Here is an 18,567-nt window from a genome sequence, read left to right on the forward strand (position 1 = left end):
TTAAACCGGGCCAAACACCAGATCATCACCCGGGTCAGTTCCATTCTGCTTTATTTCTAGAGCAAACATTTTCTGTACAAGGTTGCAAATCTATCACAGGTGAAACACTAAAACAGAAGGATGTATAAATACAGGCAGGAATATTTGATGGTCAACAGAGGAAACAAAGTTGTGGAAGATACAACATGCATAGTGGAGAGTGTGTGATGTCCCGGCGGACGCTGGCGGGCGAGCGGCGCTTCCTCCCAGCGTGCAGATGTGCCGAGACAGACGGGTGCGACAGATAGTGAGAGAGACAGGTGGAAAGCAGACAGGAGCGTACAGCAGACCTGAAATCATCTCCAGCACATATTCAGGGTTATTTTTAGCATTCGTTTAACCGCGATGTTACATTTGTTGTGAAATGTTTGTCTTCTTATCTGGTTTTTTGCTACCGTCCAATTAAAGGGCCTCTTGGTGGCTGCCTACAGCTCCACTGGGAGCCCAACTGAGTTAAAGGGATAATTCACCCGAAAATGAACATTCCTCATCCCTCCGCCTCTGCAGCAAGGTGCTTCATCCTCCTCGGTCTGATGCTGAAACCCCTCCGACCTTCTGGAACGTTCCCATATTCACGTGAAGCCACTGAGTGAGGAGGCAGCGGAGCGTGATGCTGCCAGCAGGCCGGCAGGAGACAATTACACCCAAACCTGGTGTAGAAGCAAAAGCCCAAAGTTGTGTCTGACAGGCACCTGGAGACGCGGCGGCGGCATTAAGGCTTGCTTTCTTTAACCCCTCACCAATATGGCGGCGAGGAGATCAAAATAGGCCAAAAGGAGCTGGGATCAATAACTACGTGTCCACGAAGGTTCCCGTTCATCCAGGTCACGCTCATCAAAGCGGAGCGGAGCATCAGCTGGAAGCTGTTCCTCCTCTCATCTGGGGGGAGCTGAGACCACCGGTGCTCCCACTGTATGAAAGGACTGAACGACTCCCACTGCACAGGCTGCATCATTATTAGCTGCCTTTAATTATTTAAGGGTCTTAATTAGACTAAGGCCCTCAGGGGAGTCGCATGGGTCACATGACACCAGAGTCAGGGGAGAAGTACCATCTTTAAGCAGGGGGGCAAGACCCCGCCCATTCACACCTGGGTGTAAACATCACAACCATGTGGTTTCCTCAGGCCTTGGTGTTGCCAACGACCCTTAACGGGGGCTAATAATGAACCAGCAACAGCCGGTCGTTGGTCCAGCAGCAACAAAACAGCCTCAACTCCCTCCAGACTAGTCAGAACATCCTCCAGTTTCCTTCAACATTCCAGCTGAATGTTAGTGAGCAACTACTGTCATGTAAATGCACAAGAAAACGTTCAAATGCAGAAGGTAAATAATAATAATAATATCTGTATATATCATTCAGAAGGGGGGGTTCTCTTTGACACCAAGATAAACTGCTCGTTTGGAGGTACCCACCCACAGAAGATGATTACAGTAACATTGTTGACTTAAAAAAACAGAATACTGACTTTTGGTTAGTGACACTCCAACAGTCGCCAACTTCCAAACCAAAGTTAGAGCCATCTGATGATGTCACAAGTGCACTTTCACAGCCAATAAAACCATCTGAAAGCAGACCCGGGGTTGATGCGAGCTATTTGTGCTGCCGTGCACGTTAAACTGCTCACTGTTGTGACTTGTTTTTCCTGCTCGGGCTGTACAGAGTATGTTCAAAAGAGTCAAAGCAGACCAATACTGTTTGTGTCGTTACAGTTTAAGAACACTGGGGGCGCCGTTTTGCAGTCACGTTTTGACAGGTACCGTTTGGACTGTCCTGTTCTTTCCCAGTCCAGTGAATAAGGCCTGTAAAGTCTTCTAACATCTCCTGGTGGGACTTAATCCAACCTCTCAGCTCTGTGGAAAGTTCCAAACTGGCAAAAACACTGAAAGTTTCCATCGGCTCAGTTTCTTCTGCCTGCTGATTGACTTGAAGACACGTTTATCTGTACACTTCAGAAAATCCAGCGGTGCCTAGAAAACTGCAGAAGATGTTAAGGATTGTCAGTGCCCCCCCCCCGAGCCTTCACCTTACTGTGATGGAGGCCTTTGAGTATCCTAATGATTCCAGGGGCTCAGGTGTCCCGGGGCCTGTGCCCGTGGTGGGGCCACCTAGTCACGGGTCACCACGTCTGGGCACAGACCCGAGGAGAAATGTGGGTCAAGGCGAGCGGGTGCGATGTAAGGTGGGTGTTTCCAAAGGCAGAGAGGGCCTAGATGGTTGGACAAGCACGGCTTGGGTTCTCGACCCAGTTTACTGGAAAGGAGCTGGACTCTCCAGCATCAGTGGAACATCAACACTGGGCATGGTGCAGAGGCGTGCTGCTGACCTCCACTCAGAAAGCCCACTGACCTGCCCTGGTGGGGCGTCTGTCTCTGGGTTAGGCTGAGGTCATCAGTTCCTGATGGTTCTGGATGTTATAGCGCTGTCTTGGTTGGAACATAGCAGGGGGACCTGCGACAGTGCCCCTGGTTTGGCAGTGGTGGTCCCAGCCTTTAGGAAGGGGGGCGGAAACCTGTGTTCCAACTACAGTGGGATCTCATTCCAGTATCTTGGGATCTTGTCCACAAGTGAGGGAACAATGGAGCGGGAGGTCTGAGAGGTTGATGGGTACAGCGTTAGAGCTGATGCAGACGACGTACCGGTCTACTGTGGTGAAGGAGGAGCTAAGCCGAAAAAACCTTCCTCCACAGGATGTCTGGGTTCTATTTTAGAGCTTGAGTATTTGGGACGCTGCTCTGCTGCGTCAATAGGAGCAAGGTGAGGTTAGTTAAGATAGTTAAGGTTCAGATAGTTAAGATGCCACCTGCTGAGGTTTTCCAGCCACTTCCCCCCAGAGGAGACCAATGACACACTGGGAGAACTACATCTCCCAGCATGCCTAGGAGTGCCTCTGGATTCCCCAGGAAGTGGCCGGGGAGTCTGAGCCTCTCTTCTTAGGCTGCTGCCCCCTGCTCTGACTCTAGTTAAGGGCTAGAAGGATGAATGGATGGATGGATGGATGAATGAATTGTGTTGCTTAAGAGTTACAAAGTTCAATAAATTAAGAGGATAGAGCCAATACTGAAGCTCTAATTAAATTTAAAGATTAAAGTTATTAAATTAACTAATAACTTTATGATAAATAAAACAATTCAAACTGCTCACACACGTAATATCGACCCTTCCGTCACGTTCTTCCCTTCCGCATTTTTGTTCTCAACATTTGGTTTGATGCTGCCCTCAACCATCCCTGGGCCACTTCACTGCACATCTGCAGCAGATGACCCACACTAAGCGACTTGTAGCGACATCAAAGCAGAACAAAAACGGGCTTCGTGTGATGAAAGGCGGTGCGGAAGAACAGAAAAGTGCATTTCCCTCCAAAAAGAGCTCTCTCCACCAGTCCAAACCCAACTCAGAGTTACATTCATGAGTTTCTATAGTGACGGCAGGGGGAGGAGCTTAACATAAACGGTATCTCCAGAGGAAGAGCTCGGAGATGCTCCAAGTCAAGACGCAATCTTCGACCGCCATCCATCCACGTGTTAGCCGAGGCCGTTAGCTGAGGCCGTTAGCTGAGGCCGTTAGCTCTGTGTGGACACGTCCGAAGAGCTGCTGCTGTTGCTGTTGGTGGTCTGAGCTCGTTTGATGTACAGATTCAGCAGCTTCATCTGAAGACAAACACAAGAAGGGAAAGAGCTCAATGACAAGAGGAGCATCACACATTTTTGTTTTCAAATGAAGATGAATGGATAAAACTCCATGACACATTAAATTTGTAGCAATGAAAAAGGAGGGTGAAAAGGGAAGGTCTCGCCATTGAGGGGGAAATTACCCTCAACGCTTGCATAACCCCCAAACACGTGTAATAAAAAAGGACAAAAAGCGGGTGCTTTAATCACTGCCTGACCAGCTTGAACCAGTTCTAGAAATTAAAACATTGGAAGACGATAAGACTTTACATCTGTTGCCACTGCGTGTGTGTGTGTGTGTGTGTGTGTGTGTGTGTGTGTGTGTACCTTGCTGCCCGTGAGCTGTGTCAGGTGGGGCTTCAGGTCCTCGCCAATCACCGAGTACATAGCCACCAGACAGAACACGCTGGCCTTGCGAACGCTGCTCTCTGTGTTGTCATAGCCCTGTGGAAACGTTAGGCAGCATCAGGCTCCGTGCACATGCCAGCGTGCATGCGCGCACACACACACAAGGGGTCAGTTGGAACGTGGGAGGAGCCGCTGGGGCAGCAGAGTGTATGTAAACATTTCCAGGGACAAATAAGGCAAATCATTTCCACTGTCCAAATATGCACATTGTCCAAATAAGCCTAATCTGACGCAGGTTTTTGCTGCTGCAGTATTTATTCCTCAGCCTGGAATTCAATCCAAAAAGTGGCAGAATTGGGAGTTTTTAAAGGAAAAGATTTATTTAAACCTCACATACTTGAGTATTTGAAGCCTCAAATGTGAGGATATCCTCTGAATATCGTTGAAAACCTTTCATCGGGGTTCAGAGAATCCAACCAAGTGAAAGGTTTTCTGTGGGCATTTTCACGGAGTCTCAAAGACGTCTCTGTCTCAATGTGCAGCTGCCAAAGGCAGATTTGTGTGACTGAATTCAGAAGCAGGAAAAAAACGTGTGTGTGTAAAACAGAGCTGTGCCAGCTCATCGGACCTGCAGGAGTCCAGGCATGATGTCAGGCAGCAGCTGCACCAGGGGCTCCTTGGGGATGCGTTCAATGACTTTGGTTTGCATCTTAATGGCAGCCAGGTTGATGGGGTAGTCGGCTGTCTGCACGATGGGGCACAGCACCTTGATGCACTGCTCCGAGTGGATGGAACCAGCCAGCGTGGATGCAGCCTCCTCGGCCGCACGTACGACCTGAGAGCAGAGCAAAGGATGTCGGAACCCAGAGACCCCCCAGACTGCTTGATGATATTTGGGCAACAAGCATTTCATTTCACTGAAACCAAAAACTCTCCCACCTCCTTATGAGAATCTTTATGAGCCTCCAGCGTCTTCATGATGGTCAACTCTGCATAGTTTTTAAATCGGGCTGGCTGGTTCTTTAAAATCTCTTTCAACACCCGCAGGGCCAGCGCACGGATGGTGTGCTGGGCAGGACATAAAAGTAAGATCAGAACTCCAATCCCAGCCACCAATACTGGCCAACGTGAGCGGAGAGGACCTACATCTTTGTCTCCCAGCGTCTCCAGCAGGAGCAGGAGGAAGGTTTTAAAGTGCTCGTCCCACACGGCCAGGTTGTCCTCTCGAGTGATCTTCAGCAGCTCCACCAGGGCGCCCTTACGCTCCTCGGAGCGCTCGTTGTGGTTGGATAGTTCCTTTAGCAGGTCAGCTACCATGTTGGAGCGGTCCTGACCAACTGAGAGAAAATAGCCCCCATCAGTTCACGGTCACAAACTTGGCATTTGACATTTACATGACTGTAAGAAAAGAAAGAATTCTGAAAAGGGTGAGGGCCATTCCCAAGGAGGTTCTGCATTTTTTTAAATTCTGATTAGTCTCTCACAATCTTTTAGCTTCAGAATTTGGAATCTACTTAAAAAGCAGAAACGCCAATTTTTGGAGACTAACATCGTTCTGACCACAAGAGTCCCAAAGAAACGTAGTCTCTGAAATTTGACGTTGAAAAATAAATGAAACACTTTCATTCCATCACCGAGGTTCCCTTTATGATGAGGGAACCACAAGCACGTGAGAACAAAGAGGAGAAAATCCAACATTCATGAACAAAATGATGGAGTGTGGAACTGAAAAACGACACAAACATGAAAAACGAGCGAAGCGAAGGAGACGTCGGTTAATCAGTCGGTTCAGTTAGTGGGATCAGACGGGGGAGGCATCTTTACCGGGGGCAAACACCTTGGGCAGCACCAACTTGTTTTCACCACTTTCCTGACGTCGGCCTGGAGAGGAGGATGAGGGTGGGGGTTTAAGGAGGAATGGAGGTGAGAGACAGAGGGGGGGTGCAGAGTAAATGATGTTATGACTGAAACAGCAGCTGCACACTCACAAGGTTGTGGTCAACATACTGTCTATCTTTGTTCCATGTCGTGAGCAAACAGCAGAAACAAATACTGCTCTCTGTGTGAAACCTCAAAGCTGGACACCACTCATTAATATTCATGTCTCCATCACCACAGAGTGGCGGTCAGAAGAGTCTGAAGGCTGGGATGATATTAACGCCTGACAAATGAATCTGATGGTCGCTCAGTGCTGGAAAATGGTGACAAACATCAACGTTTCCCAGGAACTCACAGTCACGAAACTGCTCCACGTCATCATCAAAGACGGCCTCCTTCAGCGCGCTCTTGTCATATGTGCAGATGGTTTCTCCAAAGCCGTACGGTGTGAACTCGCGGGTGCGCGGCCCAGAGAATGAGCGCGGCGATGGCGTGTTGAGCAGTGAGGTCTTGTTATCCAAGGCGGTCCTCCCCCCTTCAACCACATCTAGACCCAGGCGTGCGTCGGAGCCTGGGGAGGAGGCCACGCCTTCGCGACCTGCCTGGAATGAAGACATCGTTGTAAAATTGACATAACTTACACTCGTTTAAGTCTGCTGACGTGCCCCGAGATGCTAACTGAGATGTCCCAGTCAGCCACGGAACACTTCAGTGGGCTCAAGTTGTTTAATCCAAAACTCTGAAATCATCATCCAAACCTGAAATGGGAACTGTGGAGGCAAAAACAACTAATATACATTCACCAATCATCATTCTTCCCTAGAACACTGTTGTTGACGTGAGCAAAAGGAGTTCTGAAGGAAGAGGCTGAAGAATGTTGGCCCCTAGGCTCATAGAGGACAGATGTTTGGCTCTAGCACAGCTCTAGAGAGAGGAAGACTGTTGCACGGACGCGCAGAACAGCGCCCTCTGCTGGTCGCTGGCATCGCTAGAGAAGCTTTATTGGAATAAACCAACTATCACAACACATTTGATCTCTAGCGCACATAAATTCACAACAGCCAAGGTCTCTGTGGAACAATCACAAGATCAGAAAACAGTTTCTGTTCTGGACTGATGAAAATGACTCACTGCATCGTCCCTTTTGCCCTCTGGTCTGAGCGGCTCGTTCAGGTCCTCCTGACTCCGGTAGCTGAAGCTCTGAATGGCCTCGGTGACGCCGCGCAGGGAGCTGTAGATCTCCTCCGAGTTCATGTTCTCAGTGTCGTACTCCATCATGCTGCACAGAAAAAGAAACACAGCCATTTAAGATGTGCATAACATTAATTAGCTAAATTACCTTTACAAAACTTTCTGTACGCCGCCCTAACACATCGTAATTGTGTACGGGTTGCAAAAACAGAGTTCATTAGGATAACGTGTAGGAATTCATAAGAAATGCTTAGACAAATGTGGATGAGAACACTGTTACTATGTTAACGTGCACTACCGCACAAATTCTTGCAACAACACTGCGGTTGTGACCTGGTTGTAGCACCGGTTATTAAAAAGTTACAGTTGAATTCCTACCCTGGTTTATTGGTAACTAACGTGCAACAGAGGAGGCAGAGCTGCACATGAATCACATTAATTATTTGGAGAAGTTATAAGAGAATAAGAAAGAACTGAGGGAGGGTCTGGCTGAATGAATGGAATTCCGTCCTGTTTCAGTCTGCCTCTTTACCTGGGTGAATATGCTCTGCGCAGGACCCTTAGGGAAGGGGCAGCAGGGGTGGTGTGGGGTGGTGGAGGAGGAGGAGGGGCGGGGGGTTGCTTTGATAGGCCGTCGACACCCCAACCCCACAGCCGACTGCAGCCACACAGCAGGGAAAGAGGAGCGGAGGGGCAAGGAAAAAAGGATGGAAATCAGCAAGTGTAGAGCAGAAGAAGAGAAGCAGGAAGAAAGAGAAGGAAAAAGACAAACCCATCTGACTGTTGGCGTTAAAGGGAAAGTGTTCGTCCAGGTACGAGCTGTGTTAAGAAGCTGTACACCGCAGAAGTAACCACGTAAGATGTTAGTTCTGTGGTGTGTGTACACTGGGATGAAATAGGGTCTAATCAATCCCAACCAAACACTGGCTGCACTGATCCTAATCAACAGTGACTAAAAATACTTCAGCATCAAAGAGCCGTCTTATCGTGGTTTACAGCACCGCTGTGGTCACAGGCAGTAAATACTGCAGCTGATTAACACGTGTTTTACAAGATCTGTTTAAACTGGCCCCTAACCCTACACACAAGTTACGCAATGCTGCAGTAGCGACGCCTGTCTCTCCGAGGCAGAAACACACAGGTGTCATAACCTGTTCCTTCAGCGTAACCTCGGAAACTTTGTGTTGAGAGTCCTCGATGACTCTTACCTGCTCCTGTAGTATTAGGAGCCTACTTCTGTGCAAACACCAAGCAGAGGAAGCAGGTAACGTTAACACACGTGCACGTCCTCTCTGAGCACCTCATCCTCAGGAGCGAGCGAGTCATCATGTGTGAGCAACCAATCAAATCACTCAACAGGCGGTTAAAAGACAGTTGGACAGGACCCGATGTGTGACTGGGGAAACATCTACCTCGGGGAGAGTCCTCCATGGGAACAGTTTGTTGGAGATGTGAGAGGACTGGTCCTGCTGCTGGTGTGGCGCTGGGGCGTCCGGCCAATCGTGTTGCTTGGAGATCCCTGAAAGACATGATGCTTTACAAAAACAGCAAAAAAAACTCTCGGGCATTTTACAAGCTGCAGAATCATGGATGAGTACAGCAGAAGACATGCAATGGCCCCATTCTGTCTCTCCTGACTCACCACACTGCTGCTGGTGTTGCTGGAGTTCTTCAGGTGACTGTGGAGCAGCTTTGTGGCTCCATCCTGGAAGGTTTTGGGTAAAGCTCCCAGCAGCATGGTGAATTCCGGAGTGTTGAGCTCAAACAAAGAAATGAGCACCACCTGAGCCGCCTGCAGGTACAAAGCACACAGACTCAGCCGGTCAATACTTTAGTTACAGAGATCTAATGGTGTAGATGCTCCTGCACAACCACGGAGGACCAGGCTGTGGCAACGATTAATGATAAAGGAAAAACACGTTACACAAAACTGCAGAAAGAGACGGTTTGAAGGCCAGTTTCTTTTTAAGCAGCATTCAGTGCAAAACCATTCAACACATTGTTGCTGCAGCGCGTCGGCATGCAGGTGAGTGAGAATCAAACTTGGAGGACGTTATATTCCTGCTTCTCCAGCAGCTCCACACACTTGCCTGATGAACTGAACCAAGTAGTTATTGAACCGTCCCTTTTGTCTTTATTTGACAGCCCCTGTGGACTTTTATTCCTATTTATTTGCTAATGTGTTAACAAAACTGTAATAAATCTGAAGAGTCCATGACAAAGAGTGCGCACAAAGACTAAAGCATTAACAACATGCAGGAGGGTGTTAGTGTGAGTCAGAAGATCATGTTAATCAAAAAATACAGTTCCAGGCTAATTCAGGGCACGGAGACACTTCCTGTTTACTGTTTTTCGAGCTCAAATCCATTTCAGTCGTTTTCAATCTGCAAGGCACGGACCGACGGTTAGCTTGTGACAGCAGACCAGTTAAAGCACAAATGCTGGTGCGAAAGAGCTTTCACGGCCTGGAGATGGTTGGTTAGGCAGAAGTGGGGCGTGCCAAAAGAATCGTGTTGGAACAGGCGGTACCTGCTTACACCTTTCCTCCTGGGTGCCCTCAGCAGACAGTAACGCTGCAGTGCTGGACCTGCCAGCTAGCTCCTCACTCACCCAGTTCTGAAGGGTCTGGGGCAAAGGGGCAAAGGGGCAAAGGGGCAAAGGGGCAAGGCAGAGCGGGTGACATGGACGGCAAACGGAACCAATTGTTAATACCAAAATGAGCCTTTTTTCAGGAAAAAGGGGGTACCAGGCCTGAAAGCAAAATCGTATGAGTAATTTATGCTGATTTGAATTAAAGTTGGTTCGACCCAGCAGTGGAAAAACAGAGGAGGCCCCAGAGGGAGAAGATAGACGAGGACGGTACCGAGGCTCTGACCAAGGCTTGAACTGAAGCCACTCACACACAGACTGCCAGAGAAATCCAAAAACAGGTGATGATGGTGCCAGGAGCTGCCAGTAATTTTTCCTGTCAAATATACATCACTAAGCAGCTTTGAGAAAAAGAAAAAACAATCTTTGATTAAAGTACGACCACTTGCTTTGCCTGAAATTTTAATTGTTTAATCATGCATCTGCTGAACCATGATCACGATCGCACGCTGTTTTTCTAGTTCACACTTTGACCTTGCTCCCGAGGATCTGTCCACCGATATGTGAGGAATGCTGGAATTTTCTGCATGTTTACAGTATTTTATCAGCCTCACGTCCCGTCAGGGGAAGATTTCCACGATGGCTCACCTTCCTAACGTCAGAACTTTTGGGTTCGGTGGTCCACGTGATGATCCGAGACACAGCCAGACGCGTTTCGCTGGAGTTTACGAAGTCCGTGGGGTCCATCTGCCGAGCCAGAGATTCGATGTACTTCAAGATGGTGACCTTGACCTGCAGAGACGATGGTCAGAGTTCGTGATGATTTGGACCAACGGTGCCGATAAGTTGTGAGAAACAGCCGTTACCTTCAGATTTGGTGTCTGAGTCTGATCAACAATAAACCTCATCAGAATGTTGAACTGTTGGTCGAATGGGAACGACTCCCTGTCAAATCAGAAAGAATTTCAATTTTAACAGTTAAGTGAAGCTGACCTAAAGGCTGAGGGCTTTAGTCTCCATCGGATCCTCAAAAATATAAGTTAATTTGTAAATAAAACTAATTCTTTAGTGATCTTCATCAGATTCTCTGAGTGAAAACAACTCGAGAAAATGGACACGATGTTCTAGTCTTATCTGTCGGATTCCTTCCTCAGACCTTGTGACATCCAGGGCCTTCTGGACTTTAGTCTGAACGGAGCCCAGCAGATCGGCGCCCATTTTTTTCAGCAGCTGAGTGAGCAGGACAAAGAGCCAGTCCTGCAGGTCCTCCCTGTGCACCGTGATGAAGTCCACCAGCGTCTCCAGGAACATGCTGAACACCTGAAAGGTGGAGCTCAAACGTCAACACGCCTGGATGAAAGCGACAGCTGAGCAACAGAGGCTGAAAACACACACTTACTCTCTGTTGTGGCGCCGGCAGCAGGCAGAACATGCAAGGAGACACTCCGTTAGGGCAAGGTCAGGCTGTGTGGGAGCTCATGCAGTGTTTGTGCAGTCGTTACCTTGCTGTGAGGGTCTGCAAACATCCTCGTGAAGATTTCACAAAGTCTTTTCAGCTCTACTCGACTGTGGTGAAGAGAAGACGGTAAAGCTGTTGAGCAACATTAACCGACTTCATAACATACTCAACGGTTTTCCGACCAGTGAAGGGACCAGCACAGAACCTCTGGCCGCCTCCAGATTTGTGTGCAGCCTGGAGACACGAGTCCCACCTCAGAATTCTTTGGCTCTTGAGGAGGCTCTGCAGGCCCAGCAGACCCTCCTTCCTCTCAGACCAGTTGGAGCTGGCGCAGTGGTTGAGGATCTCTGCCACGTCCTCCGTCTGGCGCAGGTAGTGCGGGATGCTGCCGTTCCTTGAGCTGTAGGAGCATTCCGAGCAGGCGCTAGAAGCGTCGCTGTTGGCGTCGTCATCGGAGTACATGCCCGGCGACTCGAACCGCCGCCTCAGCGGCTTCCTCTGCGAAAGAAGCCGAGCCCATGAGAGAACTGTGCGTGGTTATGGACGCTAATCTCAGTCTGTGAGAAAATAACAGCAGCCATGAGGTCGGGGCCCTTAGCACATCGAGTAGCCATGCAGCAAGTTTAACCTCCTCTCGTGTTACAGGAAGACAAATCTTTTTAAAGTAACACAAAACTCATGTGAGCAGAGCCACGAGGAATGCAAAGCAACAGACCGCACTTCAAACAGCCAAGCATTATTCCAACTCTTGGGGGAAGTAAATGCAGGAAATAACATCTCAAGAAGAACAAACCTAAAAACAACACTCTAGATGCATGTACCTCAGATGCAACTGACACAAGCATTCAATGCTGAAATACATAAATAAATAGGGGGCATCAGCCAGAATGGTGTGTGCATGTTGATGATGTGGGAATAGGAGCCGTGTGTACCTTATTCCTGGAGTCTCCTAATAGCTGAAATGGGGGAAGACAGTCAAGAGGGAAAAGATGAGAAAGAGAGCTGACAGAAAGATGGAAAACAACTCATCTGAGCCTTCAATAAAATAACATGAACTCCAGTAAATGAGTAACGATGAGCCGCCTGAGATGTAAATAACAAGAGGAATAAATAGAATCAAAAATAGATTTCTGATGTTTACTGCTAGATGGAATCATAACAGGATTTTCCTTATTATTACCTAGAATTAGCGTCACAGTAGTTGAGAAGGACTCACTAGTTGCAATGGTCACTTGTGAAATCTAGACAGGTTAAAAGGTTCTACTGGTGTCAACAATCCTTGATATCATCACTTTGGGATGTGGACGCCAGGATGCATATTGGGCCTCACATTGGGCTCCTGGAAACCTACCAGAGCATCAGCGACGGCTGCCTCGACCTCGGTGCCGGTGTTCAGGATCCTCATGGCGTTAACGGAAGCTGAGATTCTTGCTTGATGAATCAGGCCGTATCGGTCTGTTTGGGAAGTGGGATCACATTAATCAGACAGATTCCACGTTGGTCGTGTTCATATAAGAGGGTGATTAAAGGAGGTCAGGTTCATCGAGGTTCTGGCCTTTCCTAAAGTAAAAGCTTGTTTTAAAGTCTTGGACGACAAATTTCCTTCTCAATTTTGACAGAGGGGATAGTCTTTGGTCCTGGTTTCCTCCATATATGGATCAGACCATGTCACCATTAGTTTGGATGATCATTTTGCTCCATAGTGTTGCTCCCTCTGCCCTACAGACAATACTGTATGTGTGTGTGTGTGTGTGTGTGTGTGTGTGTGTGTGTGTGTAAAGGTGTATGTACATACGCTGGGACTGGGAGCCCACTTTGGCTTGGCTGCGCCCCCTGCTGTCCATCTCCCTGCTGCCTGAACTCTGTCTCCTGGAGTCAAGATGGCCTGGACGACAAAGGAAAGAATAAGGAGAAGATTTAAGTCGGTGCGTTGACGCCCAACCCTGAGCAGGAGAAGGATCGTCTGTGACGACAGACTGATAGAAAACCTGGACGAAGGGGGGCGACAGACACCCTGAAAACACTGGAGAGGAGAAACATGTTAACTGAATAATTTGCCTCTCAAATTACTGCGTTGTAGTAATGCTATAACACTGTAATGTGATAACCCCCCACAAATGAGAGGAAATAGGAAGAAATGGACAGATACAGCCTTAATGGAAGGAAAAACCAGGGTTATGTCGACCCTGAGCTCGGGTAAACCGACATAAGAGAGGAGGAATCTGAATGTTGACTATGACGGGAGAGCGCGAGAGCTGGTGGACGCGATGCAAGGACCCATCCTTTGCATCATGAAGTCCAAGCTGTTGCTGCCTTCCCTCCATCACCTTCACCGAGCCTCGGCCTGCCACCAGCTCAGTGCCTCTTGGATGTGGAACCTCAGTTCCGTTACAGCATCAGCTGTAGGAGCTGCAGTGGCCTTCTCCTATCAAAGAGCCTCCTCACAGCTGGGACTCCTGCTCAGCCTGCTCCTGTAATGGAGGAGCTGGCTGGCTGATGGGGCTGCATTTTCCTACTGCTGCCCTTGTTCACTCAAGTGCCTCGTCAAATGGAAACTTTTAAAACTTGGGGCACGAGCTGCCACCAATTCCTTTAGTTTCTGCTTGGTTGAGCGGACACACCAGGCTGCCATTCAAAACAAAGCTCCATAAGTTCCATCACTCAGTGGCTGATCATTATATTTAAAGAAACATGACTCACACCATACAAAATGAATTGAAATGATGTGCAGCCAAAACCTTCTGGAGACACCAACAACAGGAGGGAGGCTTTATGAGCACGTCCTGTGGTCAGGACGCCAGCTGGAAGAGTTAGCCCTGTTAGCCGTTAGCTGAGGGATACTCACCCAGGGAAGTGAAGCCCCGAGTGGGGCTGGTGTCGCGGCTGCTCTCGCGACTGCAGTCCTGACTCATGCTGGGGCGGGGAATGCGGCTCCGGGCTAGCATGCGGCAAAGAAGAGCAGCAGGGTGAAGAGTTTAACCACACAGACTGACGCTCAGGCTAGGTGGGGAGGTCAGTGTGCGTTTGTGGGGGAAATGTGTGGTCACACATGATGAAGAAGTGGGGTGAGAGGATGAGGAAACACAGCTCCACAAACGTTTGACAAAAATATTCCCAAGAAAGGATATAGTTTTACACAAACCCACCGGTAATGATAATAAGTTATTAAACTCTCCATAAAGGTGCCGCTTGTCAAGAGTCTTGACAGGTTTTTGTTTTTTTTAAATCTTGAAGGGTAACAAATGAAAGTAGAGAAAAGGCTGGCACTGATGTGCACACACACACACACACACACACACACAATGCATGATATGCCCTTCCATTGGCGCTCTGTATCTGTATGACTGAAACAGAGTTGCAGTAGGATTGAAACTCTCGGGAGTGATTTCAGACCCTGGAGTCAACAAGTAAACATAAGCAGCTCGCTCCACATGCTCAACAACTCAGAAGAAAATAAACAACAGCGACGAAAAAAAGCCAGTCTAGTGAAAGAAAAGGTTCACTATGAAGCCCAAGCTGTTTCCTGTGGAACTGGAGGATTCCGTGCACACACTCCAAAAACACTATGAAATATGGCCAAACGATGGAGGCTGAGGCAGCACGTAAACACTGGAGAAAGCATCATGGCTGCGGTCACATGACAGAAAAACAACCAATGTTGCATGCTGGTACAACCGCACTGCTGTCGCTGCAGCAGGGGACCTCTGGGGGGGCTAAGAGGGACTCTGGGCATGCAAGTCACCTGACTGGCTGTGGGGGTCAGCTGCAGAGAGAGCGCTGGTTGAACGGGAGTGACGCCGGGAGGCTGTGGGGACAGGAGAGGGGGGGGTAGCAACCAGAGCAGGTGGGAAGAAGAGGGGGTTAGTGACGGTTACTGCACGTTAACACCAACCTCACAGCTGAGAGGAGCCGCTGTCACGTGCACAAACTGTGAGATACTCAGGGCAGAGGGTGCTTTTCATTTCATCCCTACAGTTGTTTGACTGCGATTGTAAATTTTGGCTATAAAAATAAAACCCAGTGCGTCTGGAGTGGGTCAGTAGGGGCCGATTCAAGAGAAATGTGTCTACTTGTCTATGCTGACACCCAAACGTATGAGTAGACGCTCAGCTTGATTTGGCTGTAAACGATTGTTAAGGTGCCACCAACAGAACGACTGTTGTAAAATCCTTCTTGTTCTGGTTGCCAAGTTAAATTTTCACGGCATTAATGTACTCAGACACTTTAATGGACAACCCCATGTAGTGCAGTTGTTGGGTCCTGTGTTGTTTATACATTATGGTGTGACCAAGAATGTGACGTTTTTATCACATATGAATATTGTACACTGTCTGTAGCCACAGTTATTTAGCTTCTGTTATGACTGCAGCTTCTCTCTAAGCTCCTGTCTCATTTAACTGTATTGCTTAATGCGCTGGTGTTTACCTGCTAACCACCCACACATTAGATGTTTGTGTGTGATTAGTTAAGCTACGTTCTTGTTGACTTCATGTTGGAATGTGTAACTGATTGTAGCAGCCATTAGCATGACTGTTGTTAGTATTAAAGACAGAAGATTGTTAGTTACACTCAAAATTAGATTTTACTCTCTTTAGGAACCATCTTCACGCCTCCTCCTCCTTATTCTATTTCTAGCCCCACTGTATCCTGCACTGTGGTTTTCTGTAAATCTGGGATTTTTTAGGATTGAGTATCATTCATGCAAACAGTTCAACAACTACATTTGAACATAAAGACCATTGTAGAACACCTATAAGATCAGGATTGTGTGTAAAAGAGGAGGCAGCCATCGTCTAGACACAATTGAACATGATCACAAGATGAATGAAGGAGTATTCAATCGTGAGCTGCTGGAACACACTTAAATTCACAATATCATGACCATCTCATGTCAACTGCAGAGCAAGTCAATTCATAAAGACTGACAGGAAAGAAAAAAAAGGATAACCCCCATTACCCACGATGCCCTGCACGATGATGCGTTCTGTGCTAACAGTTGTCTTATTGTTTTAAAAATAAATGTTGTCTATAAACTGCTGAAATGAAACAGCAGTATTTTAGCAGGAGCAACGAGCAAATGTTCACTTCTGTTAAAGGAACAATTCCAAAACTACGACTTACACCATTAAAACACAACAAAAAATGACGTGCATGCAAGCAGAAGAGCCGGCAGAGCCACAAAAACACGAGAGACGCCAACAACAGGACGTGGACGAGCATGTGCTGTCGGCCTGGAAGAGTTAGCCCTGTTAGCCGTTAGCTGAGTGGTACTCACCCAGGGGGGCGAAGCCCCGAGCAGGGCTGGTGTCACGGCTGCTCTCGCGACTGGTGTTGCGACTGCAGCCCTGACTCATGCTGGGACGGGGAATGCGGCTCCGGGCTAGCGTGCGGCAGGGAAGAGCAGCAGGGAGAAGAGTTTTACCACACAGACTGGCTGTCAGGACAACAAGTCAGGTGGGGAGGTTAGTGTGCTTTCATGAGAGGGAACGTGTGGTCACAAAAGATGCACAAGTGGCGCTGATGCAGAGCTCCAAACATCACCGACAGTGTTGAAGCAAATCCACCAAATACGATGGTAAATAACACGACCCCTGAGAAAGACGATGCCTAAAAAGGAGGACATTCTTGGGAGCATGTGACAGAGCGTCAATGTCAGCCCCAAAACAGGAATAAGGAGACAAAGAGATTAAAACAAAGGAAGAAGCTTTGATACGGTCAGTTAGATGGTTAAATAACATTCCATTAGTTAAGCTGTAGTTGATAGACAGCTGTTTGCATGTGAAAGGAGGTCAGAACCTGGCAGGACGCTGTCCGGCAGCTTGGGTCTTACCCTGGCCCGCTCGGCTGGGGCTGGCCTCGCGGCTGCAGCCCTGACTGCGAGGGATGCGGCTGCGTTTGTCTGCTGCCGTGCTGGAGGATGACGCCGCTGCTCGGGGCACGCGGCCATAGCTGCTTTGGCCGAACAGCTTGCCCGGAGAGCTGGAGCGACTGCCAGCTGAAACCAGACAATAAGGACATGCACAGAGGTCAAAACACCAGAACGCAGCAGATCCAGTGATAACGCTGGTAAATAAGAATAGTTTTGGATGCTAAAAGGTTGATGTCACAGAAATACAAGTTAAACCACCCAATTAATGGAACATTACTAAATAATAATTAAATAAACCACAAAACTGTCAGTAATGGACCCATATTCATGCTTTTTTATTTACATCTAAAGATTGTTAAGCGTCCCATCGGACCCTGTGAAATGTCTTTCTAACCAGTACTGCAGATTATGGGAACATTTCACAGTTTCTTTTAAATTATAAAAGAAATAACAGATCTTGAGAGAGAAGTGAGGAGCGCGAGGTTGCAACGCCAACACGCAGTGGGGGGCTTGTCTATGGAACCACTGACCGAGAAAACAAGAAAACAAACAGCTCCTCCACCAGTGAAAAGACAGAAATCAAAAAAGCTGGCACCAACACGTCTGACACCAAGCTGCTTCTGGGACTGTGAGGAGGGAAAGTCACCAAACCAAAAGCAGCACTGTGGCAGGTAAAACATGCTGCTGCTGTGTAGTGGAAACAGAATAAAAGGCAAAAAGAACCATCGTGCAAAGCTCAGGGTGCTACTGAAGACGTAGCCTCCAGTGTTGGGACTGGATGAGGCTGAGGCCTTACCACTGATGGGATTGGCTGATCTGGATCCTGGGAGAGGGAAGCAATAGGCAGGACAGGGTGGAGATCAAGAACGGTCAGAATGACACAGACAGGGTTACGCTTCTCCTCGGTCTGTTGTCCAACATGCAACCTGAATGACTGAACGTGTCGTCTAAACAATGTATGGGCTGTGACACTTATGAACAGCGTGCATGTGGCATAAATATGCAACATTTTAGGAGTTTCTTTTAAAAGGTATGATGTGTGTAAAGTACTTAGTATGGTCTCTGTGATCATACTAAAGTCTGAGGCTGACGGTGTCGCCAGATGTCAAGTCTGTGTACATACGCTGGGACTGGGAGACCACTTTGGCTCGACTACGCCCCCTGCTGTCCATCACTGGAGTGCTGGGGCCCCCTGTGCTGCCCGAACTTTGTCTCCTGGTACGAACGCGACCTGGAAGCAGAGAACCAGCTTTAATACATAAACCAAACCCCAGGGTGTTTTCCCCATTGTGGACAGGAGCAGCAGTCTGAGGACAGACTGATGAAGACCTGGATGAAGGTGGGCGACAGACACCCTGAAAACACAAAGTAGGGAAACACGGCAACAGAGAATTCGACTTGTGATCAAAAAGAAGGAGTTTACCCTGCAAGCATCAACAGGAAAAGTCACACTGTAACATCCACAACTCACTGGGAACACGCAGATACAGACAAAACCCATGATTGGATCTCCTTAAAAACCT

General features: G+C 48.1%; 1 protein-coding gene across 1 annotated transcript in view; it reads right to left on the reverse strand.

The window, feature by feature from the left end:
* Positions 1-34: 34 nt before the first annotated feature.
* Positions 35-18,567, reverse strand: part of clasp1a (cytoplasmic linker associated protein 1a) — a 36,355-nt gene continuing 17,822 nt past the window's right edge. The window contains exons 21-46 of the mRNA XM_057027058.1: positions 18,168-18,275; positions 17,006-17,170; positions 16,451-16,555; positions 14,918-14,980; positions 14,021-14,113; positions 12,971-13,060; positions 12,527-12,630; positions 12,108-12,131; positions 11,429-11,673; positions 11,219-11,282; positions 11,116-11,118; positions 10,873-11,036; positions 10,583-10,661; positions 10,365-10,508; positions 9,657-9,752; positions 8,770-8,919; positions 8,540-8,646; positions 7,660-7,785; positions 7,068-7,215; positions 6,292-6,538; positions 5,883-5,939; positions 5,205-5,395; positions 4,998-5,126; positions 4,687-4,893; positions 4,038-4,154; positions 35-3,689 (exon numbers count right to left, since the gene is read on the reverse strand). Coding sequence (XP_056883038.1) covers positions 3,603-3,689; positions 4,038-4,154; positions 4,687-4,893; positions 4,998-5,126; positions 5,205-5,395; positions 5,883-5,939; positions 6,292-6,538; positions 7,068-7,215; positions 7,660-7,785; positions 8,540-8,646; positions 8,770-8,919; positions 9,657-9,752; positions 10,365-10,508; positions 10,583-10,661; positions 10,873-11,036; positions 11,116-11,118; positions 11,219-11,282; positions 11,429-11,673; positions 12,108-12,131; positions 12,527-12,630; positions 12,971-13,060; positions 14,021-14,113; positions 14,918-14,980; positions 16,451-16,555; positions 17,006-17,170; positions 18,168-18,275 — 3,113 coding nt within the window. The 3' untranslated portion in view covers positions 35-3,602. The remainder of the gene's footprint in view (positions 3,690-4,037; positions 4,155-4,686; positions 4,894-4,997; positions 5,127-5,204; positions 5,396-5,882; positions 5,940-6,291; positions 6,539-7,067; positions 7,216-7,659; positions 7,786-8,539; positions 8,647-8,769; positions 8,920-9,656; positions 9,753-10,364; positions 10,509-10,582; positions 10,662-10,872; positions 11,037-11,115; positions 11,119-11,218; positions 11,283-11,428; positions 11,674-12,107; positions 12,132-12,526; positions 12,631-12,970; positions 13,061-14,020; positions 14,114-14,917; positions 14,981-16,450; positions 16,556-17,005; positions 17,171-18,167; positions 18,276-18,567) is intronic.

The sequence above is a fragment of the Takifugu flavidus genome, chromosome 1 (genome assembly GCF_003711565.1).
Source record: "Takifugu flavidus isolate HTHZ2018 chromosome 1, ASM371156v2, whole genome shotgun sequence".
Classification (NCBI taxonomy): Eukaryota; Metazoa; Chordata; class Actinopteri; order Tetraodontiformes; family Tetraodontidae; genus Takifugu; species Takifugu flavidus.